Genomic DNA, 18,302 nt, shown 5'->3' with positions numbered 1-18,302 from the left:
CGTATTTCGCTCCATGTTCATTTAACTTTCTTTACTACTTACGTTAATTTTTATCGATTTGTACATACGATAATTTAGTATTCAAATTATTTTTTGACGAAATTTTCTTTTAAAGTATATATATCCTAGTAAGTTAATAGTCTCACAAAAGATTGTTAAGGGCTTCATAGTTTGTTTTAATGTGTTTTTATTTCATGTTTTGTTTTGTGAATGGAAAACCATTTCGGAACACCCTGAAACAAGGATAGAGAACCATACCCTACCCATACTAAGTATGCAAAATTAGAGTCTTTTGTGGGGTAGCTTGGCCCTTGTTTGTTGGGTATACATAAGATAAACAGCGGCCAGGCCGGGATTTATCAGCTATTTCAAATTAAATATAACATATTTACAATTAATTATATCTTGCGATTGGGGCAATACCAGCTGCCATAGGCCGAGCAATGTGTAAATTTGAATAATAAAACTTTGACAAAAAACTTTAAAGAATGTATACAGAGTATTGCAATATTAATATATTAACATAATATTTTCAGAATTTTAAAGCCATAAGTTTGCCCCAAACGGAATTAATTCCACTATGGGATTTGATCAATTCCGAGTGTGCCAAAATAAATCTTGAAAACAATGTGTAAACTTGAAAACTAAATTTTTTAAATAAATAACAAATCTATAAGAAAATATTGCGTTTTTGCGATTCCAATAAGTATAGAAACGGAATTGATAAAATTGTTCTTTGCTAAACAATTGAAAATCAGTATTCTTTCAGCATAGGTGGTTGATTAAAATATATGGGAATTAAACAACAAAATCGATTCCGCTTCCGCAAAATAAACCAAAAATCGGATTTGTCCGGTCGTGTGACATTAGCCCCAATTAGTTTGCTTCTTTCTCAAATATATCCCTAATTTATGCTAACAGAAAGTGCACAGATAGTGTGGACAAAATAGAACCATGTATGGATTGAAGGATCCTAAAAAGAATATATTCTAGACGGCTGAATTAATGACCGCTTGGGTGGAGGCGGAACTACCGATGCTGTTGGCCTGGCCAAATGCAGATCCGGCTCCAGCCGTCGATGTGCTCGCCGTGGCCGTAATGCTCACCGCTGCCGCTGTGGCAGATGTTCCTCCATCAGGATAGCCTCCCGAGGCCGGCGCCGGTGAAAGGGACATCGTCGATGACGAAGGCGAGGAGCAATCGCTTTGCACACTCATCGTGGGCGAGGCGGCCACCAGATTGCTGCTGCTGCTCGTGTTGCTGATGGTCAGCGGAAACTGTGGCGGCGGATTCCCGGTGGGCGTGTGCGGCGACAATGGCGACATCGAGGATAAAGTTGCGGACGCGGATGGACTGCTGCTGGCGCTCGTTGTAATGGCTGCAGAGGAGCTGTTGCTGTTGACTCCACTGTTCGTACTGGAGATGGTTGTTGAAGCCGTTGATGCGGCCGACGGAGGCGTCGCTGGCGATTGCTGGCTGGAGTTCACGCCAGCTGCTGCCGCTGCTGCAGCTGCTCGTTCACGCTCCCGATCTCGTTGCGGACGGAAGGCCTCACGCAGCGCCTCAACGCGAATCTCGTTGGGTCCCCAGCGCGCATACCCGGCGCTATTTTGCAGCCACACCACCTGGGTGCCCTGCATGCACTTGATTAGCACATCCGATCTGCGAAGAAATTAAAATGAGTATATATTCATGGGAAACCCTTTTTGTGTCTCACTTTTGCAACATGTGCTGGTAGCCGTGCCTGTACTCATGGGCCATGCCCAGAACCACCATGGAGCGACGCTTGTACATGCTCTCGTCCAGCTTGGATATGCTCTTCCACTCCGGCAGAAACACAATGAAGCTGGATATAAATATAACAGGTTGAGTTGTAAAACCAAAACTATCTCAAAATAATATAATCGTAGCTGTTAATGACCAGACTGGAATTCTAATTTCTTACTAGGAAACATTAAAAATATATTTTCAATGACCATAAATAGTTAATTTTAAAATGGAAAATAAGAAGAGCCCAGTAATGTATCTACAATACACCTAAATTTAATGTTATATTTCTTTACTAACAACAAAAATATATAAATCAGTTTGTAACAGAATTAAATTACACTTTAAAGCAGATTAATAAAAAAGTACCTCCTCAGAAAATACAAACAAAAATTGGTCAAAAGAAACACAATTATAAAACAAGCAACAACAGTCGATAGCCCTCGAAGCTTCTACTACTTTACTAACAAGGTTTTGCAAACTATACTATCATTTAAAATAAATAATTTCAAATTTAAATTGATAGCCTTGAAAAAAGTTTATAATTAATGTGATCACAAAACTCTGACTGGTGCTAAAAAAATGCTCAAGGTCAAAAAACTAGGAAAAGCATTTAAATATATACATTAATTTTACCTCAGTGGTTCCATAGTGTCGGTGAGCAGTTTGTCGATGTGCAACAATGAGGCCTCGATCAGTTCCTCGCAATGGGGAGGATTCACTTGGAAAGACCCGGAAACGGGCTTAAAGTCCAGGAAGGGCCTGTAAGGTCAACAATAAGCGTTAGTTACATATAATTTAAGAGGATTCAATAGTTAACTAACCCCCTGGAACCGAAGTAGGCATCCGTGTCGGCGAACGCTGAGCAGTACTGACGGAAATAGGAATTGAATGGCGAGGCGAAGCACTCGAAGCTTACACCAAAATGCCGATGCAGGCACTCGAACACGGGCACCGGCAGCGCCGCCTGGGTGAGCTCCGCCTCCTGGGAGGAATTCAGGGCATTGCCCAGGAAGGTCTGATACCTTTTGAGCAGACACCATACCCGGCCGATGAACAGATCGAACTTCTTGTCATCGAAACAGTTGTGCCTGTACAGCTGCTCCAGCTTCTGCAGATAGGTAAGGTTGATGTACTGCGCATCCGGTTGATTGATCGTGGCGGGCGTGTACTTGATAATCATGTGGTCGCGATCCTGCAAGTACTCGATCGTCGGCATCCGTGGCGATGGGACGGCAAACTGTATGGGATAGCACCACACTTTCTTTAGATGCGGCGGTGGCGGCGGAGGCGTTGGTTCGGGAATTCCATGCTCCTTCAGAAGCTGCAAATGACGCTCCCGGATCTTGCGGGCATGATCGGCCGACAAATGATAGATCTTAACACACAGAGTTTCAACGGAACTCTTGACGGTTTCCACCAAATGGGGCTCACACTGGCGCTTTAAATGGGCTAGACGATCCTGAAAATCCTCGTAGCTGGCGCCCACAGTCCGTCTTAGCCACTGGAACGTGTCCTCCACATTCCACTTGACCACCTTCTTGGATTCAGCCGGCGCCGATCGGGATTCGATAATCTGCTTGGCTGCCTCTGCATAGCGGGAAAGCTGCTTCCTGGCATCCCCCGTGAACTTGGGTTTGACAATCTTGATGGGTATATCCGACATTATCTCGCGGTACATGGAGCTGGAGATCTCCGGCAGGCAGCTGCTGGGCAGCAGCGGATCGCAACCGGTGTCTATTACCTTGCGTTCCATTAGCCAGCGATTGAAGGAATCTCTTGGTGCCTTTATATTCTCCCTCCGCATGCACAGATCCTCGTAGGTTTTCAGTAACTTCATGCTAAAGGCCGCCCGGAGAGCCTCGACTTCGGGATGCGGTTGCGGCAGAAGAGTCGGAGGCCGCTCCACAATTACCGCGTTTGTGCACACCTCCAGATCCCACGGTCCTGCAAGGACAAACTTCTTCATAGGCGGCCCACCGCCAACATGATGCTGCTGATTGGGATGAATGTGCATGTCATCCGAGGGTCTACGCTTCAGGTGATGATGGTGATGCTGATGCTGTTGCTGCTGGTGCATATTTGGGGTCATGGGCGTAGGACCGCCCGCATGACAGATACCCAAGGGATCGGTGAGCGGATCAAAAGGCCTGGTGCCGGGCATCTCCCACAACGATTCGCCGGTGACCTTGTTCCAGTAGTATGGACGGTTCTCCCGCTTAGACCAGAACTTGCGCCATCCTTGGTTCACCAGCTCAGCGGTGAGCTCTTCGCCATAACCACCAGGTCCCAGAGTTGGAGGACCCTGTGGCGTATGGGCCATGCTCTCCAGCGGCGAAGGAGCATGTGACTTTGTGGGCGTTGATGGGGAGGAGCAGCTGGCCACCGGAGAACTACCTGCCCCACTGCCCGTATTATCTGGTAATATGGGTCCAGTGACCGTGGGAGCTCCTGCTGTCGGTGAAGGTGACATGTTGTTGGAGGCACTCGCCGTCAGCTGATCCCAAGCACTCTGCGCGGCGGAGGAGGCGGACGAGGATGAGGAGGCCATTGGCGCCTGCGAGGGTCCCATTCCCGGAGTTCCCGTCGACGCAATCACAGAGGAGGGCATAACCCCCGCCCCCGTGCCGACTACCAGGTTGTGTATATTGCTATTGTTGTTAGCTGCCATGCTGCGGGAATATTTCTGCAAGAGCGAAGTAAACAAAAACAAATGTTTACAATTGGAGAGGAATGAAGAGCGAGAGAAGAACGGCTGATTTGTATGAAAAGGGGAGGGGAATATGAGCGGGATGGCGAGAAGAAATAAACATTGATTTTGTTCAGTGATGACAAATTCGGATTTTTCAACTAGCCAAAATTTTTTTGGCACTTTATTTTATTCTTATTTTTTAAACCAATTTATAGCATTATGTCAGACAAGTAAGTGATTATTAGGGGTCTCTTTAGACTAAACTGGAGGAATTAAATACATTTTTGGTATGATCAAGAAAAAAATTACCGATTTCAGACGGCCAACAAAAACATTATTTATAAAATTTTTCATTCCAAAAAAACAATTTTTTAATTAAAAACTATTATTGGGAAACAACGGTTTATATATTATTCTGAAAGTGTGAAATTAAAATCCAGTTCTAGCGACAAAAAAGCCAAATAAGCGTTGCTATCGCAGCAGATAGCAAGTGAGCGCGCTTCGGAATCGAAGAAACCACCACCAGAGAGCTATAACTGCCGTTAGTCGGCAACAGACACTCAACGGAGCGAGATCGGGGGCGCGCTAGAGTCGTTAGAAATAATGCGTGGGGATTGTGGGTGGACTAGCAAAATTTAATATTTTTATAAAATCTGGATATCCAAAAAACAGAAGAGACACCTTGCCCATAACAACGTTCAAATTTGCCGCCCACAGATTTAAAACTACAAAAAGAGAGGCGGCGCGCATGGGCGAGAGAGCCCAAGAGGGCGAATAAACGCGCTCTCTCACGAATGAGAAATCAAAACAAATTGCAAAAGAATAGAGATTTTCTGCCTGGGTTATGTGTATATGTTTTGACGAGCGTGTACCAAGCGTATGCGCACCGCCACAAACAGAATAAAAAATATACAAAATTATTTGCTGCACTCGACACACACACACTCGGTGGCTCATACACACACACCCGCACAAAGTGCAGGCATATTATGCACGCCATATAAACAATTGCGAAAAAAATTACACTTGGTTTCGTGGCCCCGACGGCTACGTCATAGCACTAAAATAATGGCGCGCTTTTTAATGCACCCGAAAAATCGCTAAAAATTAAAGAAAAAAACATAATCCATTGGGGAATTCGCAACAAGCGAATACTTAATTCGATGAAAGGGGAGAGGGACTGCGCTGGATAAATAAACAACATTCTGAGTGCAACGAAAATTTCTCTACACTTTCTTTTTTGCACCCACCGAGGCACAGGCACATCAATATTTTCCATTTTATATACGCCTGCTGCCTGGCATCGTGTGGTCGTACTGGTCGAAATGCCCTGAAACGCCACAAAACTCACCTAGTTTCAACTATCCTAGTCTGATAAGCACGCGCTACGTGTTTGCAAACATTTAGGCGTGCTCTGGACGTAAATATTCCCGCGATTTTCTATGAAAATGTATAAATAAGTTCTTCTCAAATTCTTTTTCAGCGACGAAACTCGGGGCAGTCGAATCGAGATGGCATTTCGGCGATAAGCAGCGCAGTATCGATTGCCCGCTCTTTTCCGCCCTATCGCTTGCCTTGGCGCGATTAATCGTTGCCAAAAGTTAATCGGTTTTTTTTACGAATTACGAGATTAATTACTAAAATTTACTAATTACTAAAATTTTAAATACTTAAAATTTGGTTTCTGGATTACAAATTTATCAATTTAAAAAGAATATCACAAGCAGGTAAATAATTTGCAAAGCATTGACAAGTCTAAGATTTTGAGATTTAATTTCATAAAATGTTGCACAAGGATCCAAAACCTTTTCAACTTTAAGCCTCAAATGTTAATTGTGCTGAAGAAGGTATTAAATTCGGTTAGAACATCCCATGAATGTTTTAAATGCGTCCTATTCAAAAATAATTTGTTTTTGTAATCAAATATTTAATCCTTTAAATTGAAATATTGTTGTGAGTGTTTGGAATGTTTAACAATAATTTATTTTTAATTTATCGTCTGCAGTTTCAGACAAATTTCTGTGCTTATGTTGAGATCTGGTTTGTATCGGTTAATTAGCCGCAGCAGGTTAAACTTTTTAGCTTTGGAGTTATTTGATTCCAATTCATATAATGTCGAGAGATTGACCAGCAAACTCTCGTTAAGGGATTTCTGGGGATTCAGGTTAATAGCGCGTTCGTACAGGTTTATAGCATCCTTGAGCTTTCCGGCGTACAGAAGGCACACTCCCATGTTGTTTAGGATCATTGTATTGCCGGTATCCAAGTGCAGAGCCTTCTGGAATATCACATAAGCCTCGGGGAAGTCATTTTTTGCCACAGCTATTAGCCCTTTGTCCACTAGGTCTCTTAGATCTGGCGAGGAGTTTCTAAATTTGAGTGAATTAAAATGGAATCGAGATTTCCATGGTATGATTGTTGAAAACTTACATTTCCCTCAATCTCCTTGAGACGGCAAATTTCTGTTCTGCTCCAAAAATATCACCGATTTGGAGATAAATGCGCCCCCAGGCGGAATACAAGAACCTCTGCTCCTCCTTGCTCAGGCTGCCGCGCTTCAGAAGGGTTCCTTCCATTATATCGTCAATCATACTGAATTTCTTCATCTACAAAAAGGAAGTTAATAAAAAAATTCATTTTTTTAGGACTTATAAACATACCATTAATCCACAGTTAATGATCGAGTGTAGAACTCTTTCGCATCTCCTTTGCCAAAACTCCTCGGCCGTTTTGTTTCGCAGATTAATATAGTGCTCCTTTATCTCCCGACTGGTCACATGGAGTTCTGAAAGTCTGTCCAGGGCAATGTGCGGTGTGCCCAAGTAAATTGGCAGCTCTGCGAGCAAAAGTCGGAACGAAAAGCAGGCTATGGATCCGCTCTTGCCGTTGTACATCTCCGGATAGAAGTCGTAGAAGACATCCGGACTGCTGAGCTGTCCAAAAGGTTCTGCCTCGGCACTCAATAGCTCGAACTCGCCTAGTTTTGCAAGGAGAGCTAGTCGGGTGAACCACAGTTGCAGGGAGTGCGGCGAATGCTTGGCCGGCTGGCCAGATCTTCCATATCCCTGGCCATAAATGGTCAGGAGGCGGCCAGTTAAGTTCACAGCCGTACGATAGCAACTGGCATGGATTAAGTTTCTCAATCCTCGCTCATCCTGTGTGACATCATCGACGCGGAGGATTTTACGATAAGACAACTCGGCTTCTCCCAGGTGCTGGGCGACTGCTACGCTGATAGGATCGGCCTGAAATAATGTACAAGTTATAGTATACTCTATGTAAAGTCTCCTCTCTAAAGTTCCTTTTGAGTTTCGTTAGCCTGAAAGGGATTGATAGAGTAATTACCAAGTCATTTTGCAGGTGAATTCCGGGCATTATCAGTTTGCCCGACTCGCTTTCCCTAGGCAACTCCCACAGATTTCGCACGTCGTCGCTGACTTTTATGGAGTCCTCCGCCGCCTCTGGTGTCTCAACATACTCAGGTGGCTGGAAAAATCCGGTGAAGGTGTTGGACATCATGTTGCTGCTGGAACTGGTATTATTGCTGCCTGTGGAAATGCCTTCTGCTGGCGAGTCCTTGGACTTGGGCTTATTGGCCAGCTCATCGAAAAAACTGGGCGGATCGTTCGCAAAATATTCGCTTATTTTATTTGACATGTCTTTTGATGAATGTTTTTCGATAACTTATTGAAGATGGCACTATCGTCGCTGCTAAAGCAAACACTATCGGCTATGACTGGCGCGAATAAATTACATGTTTAAAATCAGTATTGTAAGTAAAATAGTGAAAAAATTAATACAAATTTCACTGATATCACCGCAGAAATTTTTTTCTTTTTGGATTTACTCAAAGGTATTGGAACTCCGCCATAAAATAAAATTCATTCCACTACAATGATTCGTTGGTTATTTCGGCCAAAAAAATTTCTATTTTCATTAATTTTTTCACGCGATACGGTTAATGTCAGATTAATTATTTTATAAGCATATTAAAGTACAAAATTTAAACTACGTTTTCACAAATTTTCATAAAAAAAAAAATAAATGAGCCGTTCGCAGCAAAGCTCCGTAGGCGCCTCCAAGAAAAAAGGTTTTGCGGTGAACAGCATAACTCGTTACTGGATCATCAGAAAAAACCAAAAAAAAAATTGTTTATTAGTTAATATGTTTCTAGAGGTAACTACGTTGAGTTTTTTTTTATTCAATTTTTAGATTTTTGTTAACACTTTAAAGACAAAAACGTGATTTTTAGCCTAAAAATTCGATATATTTGTTATTATAAAATGAAAAATAATCAGTAAAAAAAACTCGACGTCATTACCTGCGGATTTAGGTACAGAAATTGTGTGCAAAATTTTAAAACGATTCGTTTAGTAGATTTTGCAGGATCGTGTTCACCGACTTTGAAATGGCAAATTTTCAGGAGAGCGTTTTTAAAGTTTTGGACACTGAAAAATCGCTAACTCTCCTACTTTCAACTGCCCATAACTTCGGAAGTTTTAGTCGGATGAATCTAAAAATTAAAAAAAGTGCCAAACAAAAATGTAAATACCATACCCTCCCTTAAGTAAGATTGACCGCCATATCCTCTCAACAAAACATTTTGTCTTTGTCAAAAGATTTTTCACTTTCCTTGCCGCTAACTAAGTAGATGTTTCTGAAATTTACCCATACTTCGCAATTAAAACTGGAATATTGGCTGCATATATGTATGTTCATGGAAACGAAGTGCTCGTCAATATATTTAAACTTTTTTTCAGCGCTCTCTATCTATACAGGCAAAGCCAATCCAAAAAATTAACTCTGTGCACCTCTTTTCCGTCCGGTACTCAGAAATTCAAAATGGCAAATTCAAAACAAAGAATAGCTGTTCGGAGTTAGCCTATTGTGGACCGAATAGGAAACATAAAGCAGTGTGAGGAGTACTTAAAGGTTTTTGAATTGCTGAAATGTGTTAAATTATGTATGGAGCAGCTGGCAAACAGTTCTGTAGGGAATACCCTAAATGACATTGTTTTAATGGCATCTTTGGAAAAAGGGGTCACACTTAAATTTCCTATCGGTTGGTAAAGTTTGATTTTTGGGTTTCCCATCTTTATTTTATTCGCGCGAATAGCTTTCTCATAAAAAAAGCGTCTTCTTTAAATATCCAAAAGCCGTTATGTCGAACTCAAAGATCCGTAAGTGTAAAAACTTTTATACTTGAATTAAGCAACTAATTATGTACTTAACACTAGCAGAAAAGTTAAGTATTGACCGATCTCTATACGCGACGAAATTTATCCATTCAGACATCAAGAAAATGCTCAACTATGTAAAGCGGAAGAAGGGACAACCGGTACATGGATCTTATTCCCTATTCGAAAATTATATATGAATTTAAGATATATATATATTATTTTTAAGATGCCCTCCGCCAAAAAGTATTACGAAACCATGTTGCAGGAAACGGGAATCGAAGGAATTTGGCAGAATTTGAGGTTCCAACTGCAGTTTTTAAAAATGACGCTTTCAAGAGCAAATTCTTGGATGGACACTGTTGACTTTACGATTAATGATAAGAAAGATGTAATAGGTAAGTAAACTTTTAATCATTTCCTACGTACATAATTCCCAGGTGAAAATGTAGAAAAGTGTTCAGTGGGCAGATTAAGTTCAATAAGTTTTTAAGACATATAATATTATTGTCCGTAATACTTGCAATAGAAATAACTTTTGTGAACATTTTATCCATATAATCTTTAAGACTGAGGGACAAGTTAGCGCAGAAACGGACCGCAGACAAAAATTATTAGATTAACACTTCTGGTGATGCTGATCAAAAATATATAAATCCTAAAGGCTCTCCTTACTGCGTTGTCAACTTCTAAAAAAAAAATTATAAAAGGGGCCTATTTTTATATTTCGTTTATAAAATGGGAATGCTTTTGTAATGTAATATAATTTGCTTGAAAATTATTGAAAAATTCTATTCAGTAGATTTTAAACCTGTATCTTTACCGAATTAAAAAATCAATTTAGAGTTTTTATACTGGAACAGTTTAATGGACTGGACACTTGAAATGGTGTAACTAGGTAGGTTAAGTTAATTAAAACAAACATTTTTTAAAACGTTGCTCTCCTTAAATTATATTTAAATTGGATGATTGTAATTGTTTTCAAAAACAGTGACAAATGTTAAAAAAATTGATTTTTCAGACTACGCGCGTTGTTCTTATTGCCCACACTATGATCAGCTAGTGGAAATATTTGGTTCCGACTTTCATTTAGATGTTTGGAATGAACATAGCAACACTAGCTGTTCCTCTTCCAATAAAAATGAAGAGTCAATTGAAACTGCAAACTCAAAGAATCAAGCTGGTCCGTCTAAACCAAAAGCCTCAAGGAAGGAAAACTTTCTTAAAGCAGATAAATGGCAAATCGAGAATGATTACCATCAAATGGCGAAAGAGAAGAAGAAAAAAGAAATTGAGAAAAAGAAAGTTGAAAATGAATTAATTTTGAGAAAATTGGAATTGGAAGAAAAGGAAAGAATTGCTTTGTACGAGATCAAAATGAAATACAACTAAGACTAACGTACAAATTCATATTTAACACTCTTTAGTAATTAATTTTTTTTCGGAAAAAGGAATTCGATTTTGTGTTCAAAATTCGTGTTCTTCCTTGAATTTTACTTTACTGAAATTGTTCAGGAGGTTTTATCATTTAAAACTCCAATATTAATCTATGATTACCATTTTCTTTAAAGTCTAAACTATTTAATATTGATTATCTCAGAAAAGAATCTGTCACTTCAAACAAATATTGTGTTAACTAGTTTTTAACTAGATTTTAAATCACATGTATCACATGCATAATAATAAAACTAGCATAAACTTAGTAATTCGAATTTATTGATCTACTACCATTTGTTTATTATTATTGTACAATACATAAAGCAAACATTAATTTATTCTAAAGCTAACGAAGATGTGTCATTAGATGACCAGTTATCCATTTGTTTTTGTCCTAACATAAAAACGCATTACGCTTTATTTACACAAAAAAACAGCCCCGCATGGATCGAAGTTTATTGCCCATTGAAAATCGTTTCGGGATAATAGCTTGGAGCATTGAACATGCGCGGGAAGCCATTTCCATCCAATTGGCCCACAGGCAGCACCGACATAATATCACTGCAATGAAAGAAATAACAATGGGAATTAAATTTAGACTAGCAGTTTTTAATAACTCCCTAGCTAATTTCTAGTTTTTTTTATTGAAACTTGAACATCAAACAATTTGGCATATTGCACATTTCTGGTATGAGTTAGGAATTTATTGTTTTAAATTTTTGTTTGGTACTTTATTTTAATATAAGCATTTGGTATGGCAATTTCCGTTCATTCATACTAGTTGTTTAATCACATCGAAAAGGTAGTTTAAACCAAAACGTTGGTATTTTAGCTTCGGATATTCGACCCAATGTTTTAAAATATAATATATATATTTGAATTGTGTCAAAATTTAAATGTTGTATACATTAAAGCTTATCACAAAATATTGAATTTTCTTTGGCTCTTACTTCATATTTTACAACTTCTTTATTTTATTGTAACAAATTACTGTTATTGTTTCTAAATGCCAAAAAGTTCATAAAATAAATACTCTATGTATTTAAAAATAAAAAATAATCTTTCTCATAAAAATAAATTCTTTATATTTTTACCCAATTCCAACTGAAGTCAAATGAAATATCAAAAGTTATGTTTAATTAAATTTTTGAAACTGGAGACCTCCCTCGTTTAAAATTCATATGTGAGCGGAAAATGGCCTTGTTATGGAAGTGAGACTGTATTTATATTTTTAACAGCTAAAAAGAACACATTTACTCCACTTGTGAGTTCGAGTGTGGTATGTGGTGTGCTGCAATTTGACGCCCGTGGAGAGGCGATGCGATCGAACAGCGGGACTCGGGGTGCGACGAAGGGCACATGCTACACGCATGCGCTGCGTTAGGAGCCGGGCACGTCCCGAGTCCCTTGGCTCTATAAATATGCAGAGGACCGTGCAAGGAGCCGGCCGAAATTGGACATAAAACACGCTCAAGTGGGCGGACTGGACGCACAAGTGTTTTACGGTCACTTACAAACGATTTTTAATGCCAATTCCAAAACAATTGATTATATTCGTTCGGATTTCGGAGTTTGTTCTAGGGCGAACTCGGCTCAAGTGTTGAATGAATTGTTTTACGAGTTATGAGGAAATGGAAACTGGCATGTCGGGGTTACCAAACGACGTTTGCATGCTGGAGTTCACGGAAATATTAAGAAAATCTAACTGCACTTAAACAGGAAATATGTAACTCTGGATATGTAACCCTGTAAATAAAATACTTTTTGTACTCACTAAACTTAATGTAAGATTTTAAATTCAATAACTCGCTAAACTTAATGTGAATGTAAACGTAAACTAAGCACTTTTTTTCAGAAGTTTTGGACTGCATTTTCTCATTAGGTAAATTTCTATTAACAAAAGATACTATAGAAAGCTGTTGAACCTAAAAAAAAGGTCCTAAAGCAAAGTGGTTTTAAACGCTTTATATTCAATTTCACGGAGAGAAATTTATATGATTTTTACATAACCTAAAAGCTTTGAAATTATGTTGTGTTATGGTGTGTATAATTCCTCGTTTCTTTTTCCTGTCTAGTATTAAGACAACAATTGAATTTTTAAATCATAGTCAAAACAAGAGAGAACGCTATAGTCGGGTGCCCCGACTATCAGATACCCGTTACTCAGGTAAAGGGAGTGCGAGGGAGATGGAGATAGAAATTTTGATCACGCATAACTTTTTAACGAATGGTCCGATTTGAAAAATTTCTTCTACATTTCGATAGGTATTGATAAACACAAAAAAACTGCATTTTTACTTTTCCGAAATATTTAAATTTTTAAAATCGTATATAAGCGATTGTGGGCGTTAAAGGGGGCGTGTCACCTTTTTGAAACAAACTTGCGCTGCGTAGGAACTCCTAGAATCTGCATGCAAAATGCCAATCTTCTAGCTTTTATAGTTTCCGAGATCTCAGCGTTCATACGGACAGACAGACAGACGGACAGACGGACATGGCTAGATCGACTCGGCTAGTGACCCTGATCAAGAATATATATACTTTATAGGGTCGGAAACGCTTCCTTCTAGCTGTTACATACTTTTGCACGAATACAATATACCCTTTTACTCTACGAGTAACGGGTATAAATACTATTTCGTTTAGTGGATACTTAGGTATAGGTGCGATTTCTATTCCCGTTCTGTGACTGGGTCAACTTACGGTCTCTGCTGGGGCGTGCGATCCCGCTGGCGGCGGTTCTTGAACCAGTTGGAGACCTGGGTGAGCGTCAGGCCGGTCTTCTTGGCCAGCGTCTTCTTCTCGTCGGGCGTGGGATAGCGATTGGTGAGATAGCAGTCCTTGAGCGCGTTCCGCGACTTCTCCTTGAAGCAGTAGACCGTCTCCTCGCCATCCCAGATCGTCTTGGGCAGGGGGTACTTTTTCCGCAGGCGGTACTTGTCCACCGCTCCGAGTGGACGACCGCGCACCTTCTCGGCCTCCTTGTAGTGGGCCTTGAACCAGAGGTTCTGCAGATCCACGTGGTATTTGATCGAGAAGCAGTGCGTCTCCAGCAGGTTGTACAGCTCGTGGAACTGGCCCAGGTTGTAGGCCACCATGGCACGGGCCCGCAGGACACTCTCGTTGGTCTTGAAGAATTCGCTGGGTGGCAGGCTGCAGAGGAACGTGGTCAGCTTCTCGATGTCGCCCTTCTGCTGCAGGGCCTCGCACATGCACTGGATCTGGAGATATCATAACAGTTATAGCAGGTTTTTAATTTATTTTTATTTCAAATGTTTTAATATTTTTAAATCCAAAAATCTAGGATAAATTATCAATGAATCTCTTACCTGATCCGTGGAGAACTGCAGCATTTTGGCGTCGATGGGAAAGCTGCCCACAGCGGACATATTGTGGGCGGACGTGAGATTGGAGATGAGGTGACCACCGTTCCCAGGATTACCACCCAATCCACCGCCACTCCTCTGCAAGCCGCATAGGGAATCCGTCTTCGTGTTCCCATTGAGATCCCCCAGATTGCCCCCACTGCCATTCTCGAATATAATGCTATTCAAACTGGGATAGTGGGTGGGCGTGGTCGAGGCGGTGGGCGGCGGTGACTTATCATAGTCGTTGGTAATGTCCTGGAAGCGTCGCTCCAGCAGGTGATCCTTTTCCGCCCCCTCATAGGGTGCAAATTTATCTAATTGGAGTACTGTTTTGCACGAGAGGTTTCCTCGATAACCTGAAGATTGAAGATAATTAATATTAAGAGACAGTAAAAGCAAAATAAAAGAATGTAGATGAATATTTTATTTGAACGTTTTAAAAGTGCTTAGATCTTTTTATAAATGGCTATATAAGTTTATGGTTTTGATGCCATTCAAAATCTTCTTATTTAAAACTTTGCAATTTAAAAAATATATTTGTTTTATTTTTGTTAAATATAATTAAATTAAAACTTTGGAGTAGATACTGTATCTCAGTTAATCAATTATTACAATTTCTACGAGCTCTAAAAGATTACTAGGAGATTTTCAAAGCAACTGTCTTCAGAATTTACTACGCTTATCTGACACCCAAAATTAGTTATATGTCGTTCTTTCTCACGTGCCATTTCGGTGGTCAATGAAAGGCCCCACCTTCCCCCAGGGGACCCCCAATTTAGAATGTGACTAATCGAATACCCGACATCACCGAAGCGATCGCTGTCTTTCGACACCTCAGACGCGGACTGTGGATCATATTGAGGCCCAAAAGAGACATCAACCAAATAAATAAATAAATGCGATATGCTTACATACATGTGCACAAGTAAATGTGTGTGGATATGCAGTTGTGAATATGTAAATGTTATAAAACATAATTCATTTGATGGTGCATTGCTTGGGGTCTACAAAACAAAATGGCAAACTGTGGGTGCCCTTTCTTTAGATAGGTATAAATTTAATTTCTTAGAAAACTAATTAAAGAGTTTACATGTTATATGTTTTATTTTAATGCTAACTATAGAACATATTTTTCTAAAATAAAATTCTAAACATACGTTAAAAGAAAAACAAATAGTTGTAAAATTAAATATTAAAAGGGGTTGTTTTTATAAGAAAGCTGTTTATAATAAGAAACTAATTTTTAGAATCTTAAACAAAAATGGTTCCCTTTATATGAAAAATAGTTTCCGATATTAATTAAAAGCTTACTGACTTATAGATAAAATAGACTCGATAATTTATATTAAATAAAACATATTCTATAACTTGCAGCATCAACTAATCCACTTTAAATTAAAAAAATTGCTTTGTATTTTATGCAATGGGTAAAAAAATGCACAACCCCATCCTACACCCTATACATGCAGTCCTCAAAAATGTGTGCTCCTCAGCAGAATAATAGTCCCAGGCTTTAATTGTTTATGCAGCGCCTCATTGACGCCTCTGTCCCGAAACGCGATACGTCGTTCTTGTCTTTAGACAATTTGCACCGATAAGGCTAGACCTAGTTGGATCCGATTTGGGTATATGTATATGTCTAGGGATCTGGTGGCACTCACCAGCGTTTGGAAGGAAGAGTGATCCGTAGGCCATCGGCGAACTAAGGTTGTCCTGTTGGACAGCCGAGTGATCCGAGGAAGTGCCGCCGGAACTTGTGGAGTCCAAGTCCCCGCTGATGGACACCGATAAATTATTGGCATCCATGTTCTTGTCAAACATAATTCTGCTATTTTTCTGAACAAAGTTCAGTTTGCGTTTGAGTTGTTATAAAATGCAATTTATGAAAGCTTTTTGGTGGTTTACCAATTTTCTGAATTTCAATTCATGATTTTAACTAATTTTTTGAATTAGTTATTCTTATTTTGTTAATTAGTATTTTGAAACGAATACTATATGTTTTGGCACTTGGATGTTTAAGTTTTTCGATTTTTTCACAAAGTAACTTGATATTTTATCACATCAATTTATTTTTAAAACACCGAGAAATCTAAATTTTTCTTAAAAAGATTTCCAATTGACTTTAGGGTCTAATGTTAAATCCCTTAATTTAAGAATTAAGTTAATTATTCGTTATTTTGAATTTTGTTGAATTTTATAACTATTTGTTATGGATAATTATCAATATATTATTTTGTATTGATATCCTCTTATTTTAAAATTTCTTTGCACACAAATCAATCTTTTTTTTTGATCTCCCAGGAACTTTTAATTATTTTATTTATTAATATATATTTCGGGACCGGTTTTTCCTTGTGACTTGACGCGACCGCGCTTCAATCTCGACTGCAAACTATGGAAAAGTGCACTCCAAGGGTGGGTTCCGTTCCATTCCGTTTCGTTTTCGCCTGTGGAACGTTTGGTTGGTTGGAAAGGCCACCGTTAACTGGTTGCAATCTGGCCAATTTAGGGGTGGTTCCGTTTCCGTTTTTGCCCTTAGGAGCGGTGGGCGTGACTCTTCGCAGCCATTTTGTCCCGTTATCTCCTGGTTGTGATAACTTTTTTGCATGGCTGTCTCTTTTTTATCTAGGGGCTGAATAGGGTCTTGGATTTGGAAACATCATGACCTCATTAGCGTTTTTGAGGGTGTCTAATGAATGCCCGTGTGCTGTTTCTTAGAATTTACATCGGATTTCTGTGACATTGCTTAATTTGGCGAGCTGTTCAAAAGTGTTCTTTAGACAGTCAAGCTTCTCTACTCTAACATGCAAATATATCAACTATTTATTTATTGAAACCGCATAAGATAGATTTATTTATTTTTTTAATGTATTAAAATTCAATTTTTTGAAAATGTACAAAAATGACTTAACTAAAAATATTGAAGTTCTATTTTCTTTGATTTTAATATAATTTTATATTAAGCGAAAAAGATAATATTATTTTAAACTTTATATAAAAATCGTGGTTGTTGATATTTATCTAACACAATGATTTCATTATTTTTTTTTTGCTAAATGAAACAATTTGTTTATTCATTTCTTGAAGAAAAATTCATAAATCATTTACATATTAAAATGTTTTTTTTTGTCAATCAATTAAATATTTTTATTCACAAAAGTCAGGAACTCCGGTTAATAATGATAAAATATCAAGCTAAATATGAATTATTTATTGAATCGACTTAGAGATTCATATGTACATGTATGAAATAGGTATAAAAGTCAGACTCGGTGCAATTTGACGCTCGACTGAGGCTGGGATTGGGAAAATTCCTTCTGCTGCTCATCTAATGGGATCAAATTTCAATTACAAAACGCTCCTCTCGACTGCTGCATTCAACGCGCAATGGTGTGATGGAATAAAATGAAATAAAAGTGACATGACAAAGGTGACAATCCACAAAAAGGCCAAACAATTGCGTTGCCCCAGGAACAGGAACAGAAACAGGAGCACTCCTCGGATTCTGTTTGTTGTCGAAGGGAATTCATTAAGCATCAAATTGGGAGGGTTGACGATTTCGTCACACTCGCAAATCCCCTCGACGCAGTCCCAAAAACCCAGATTTGTCACAGCCAAACATCATCAGCACCCCGAACATTATTACAACTTTATATCCCCTCTGTTTCCATCATGGGATCGCACTGAGTCACAGGTGCAAAGGTGAGTCGGATTAGGGCCACTTACTTGAGGTTTGTTCAATTTTATTATTTCCTGCACTTACCAGATTATCTAAATCTAGAATCATTATCAAATCAGATTGAAACAACTGAAAATTTAGTCTCAAAAGATTTTTTAAAACACCAAAATCTAAGCTTTTTA

General features: G+C 39.1%; 3 protein-coding genes across 3 annotated transcripts; all 3 read right to left on the bottom strand.

Annotated features, from left to right (window-relative positions):
* Window positions 1–170: 170 nt before the first annotated feature.
* Window positions 171–5,978, bottom strand: LOC108037515 (mRNA (2'-O-methyladenosine-N(6)-)-methyltransferase). The gene is made up of 5 exons (XM_017114092.2): window positions 5,811–5,978; window positions 2,592–4,453; window positions 2,404–2,529; window positions 1,718–1,846; window positions 171–1,662 (listed from the first exon to the last, which is right to left on the bottom strand). The coding sequence occupies exons 2-5, from the start codon at window positions 4,436–4,438 to the stop codon at window positions 990–992; spliced, it is 2,775 nt and encodes a 924-aa protein (XP_016969581.1). The 5' UTR covers window positions 4,439–4,453; window positions 5,811–5,978; the 3' UTR covers window positions 171–989.
* A 427-nt stretch (window positions 5,979–6,405) lies between these two features.
* Window positions 6,406–8,154, bottom strand: LOC108037510 (trafficking protein particle complex subunit 12). The gene is made up of 4 exons (XM_017114086.2): window positions 7,805–8,154; window positions 7,120–7,704; window positions 6,890–7,065; window positions 6,406–6,828 (listed from the first exon to the last, which is right to left on the bottom strand). The coding sequence occupies exons 1-4, from the start codon at window positions 8,114–8,116 to the stop codon at window positions 6,447–6,449; spliced, it is 1,455 nt and encodes a 484-aa protein (XP_016969575.1). The 5' UTR covers window positions 8,117–8,154; the 3' UTR covers window positions 6,406–6,446.
* Window positions 8,155–11,334: 3,180 nt separating this feature from the next.
* Window positions 11,335–16,808, bottom strand: LOC108037509 (homeobox protein SIX6). Its single transcript, XM_017114085.2, has 4 exons — window positions 16,103–16,808; window positions 14,403–14,797; window positions 13,777–14,294; window positions 11,335–11,634 (listed from the first exon to the last, which is right to left on the bottom strand). Exons 1-4 carry the CDS (start codon window positions 16,260–16,262, stop codon window positions 11,529–11,531), a joined length of 1,179 nt encoding a protein of 392 aa, XP_016969574.1. The 5' UTR covers window positions 16,263–16,808; the 3' UTR covers window positions 11,335–11,528.
* Between the last annotated feature and the right edge of the window lie 1,494 nt (window positions 16,809–18,302).

This window comes from Drosophila rhopaloa, unplaced genomic scaffold, assembly GCF_018152115.1.
Source record: "Drosophila rhopaloa isolate 14029-0021.01 unplaced genomic scaffold, ASM1815211v1 contig_47, whole genome shotgun sequence".
Lineage (NCBI taxonomy): Eukaryota > Metazoa > Arthropoda > Insecta > Diptera > Drosophilidae > Drosophila > Drosophila rhopaloa.
The sequence above is the reverse complement of the archived record's forward strand: the minus strand, read 5'-3'. Positions and strand labels throughout refer to the sequence as shown.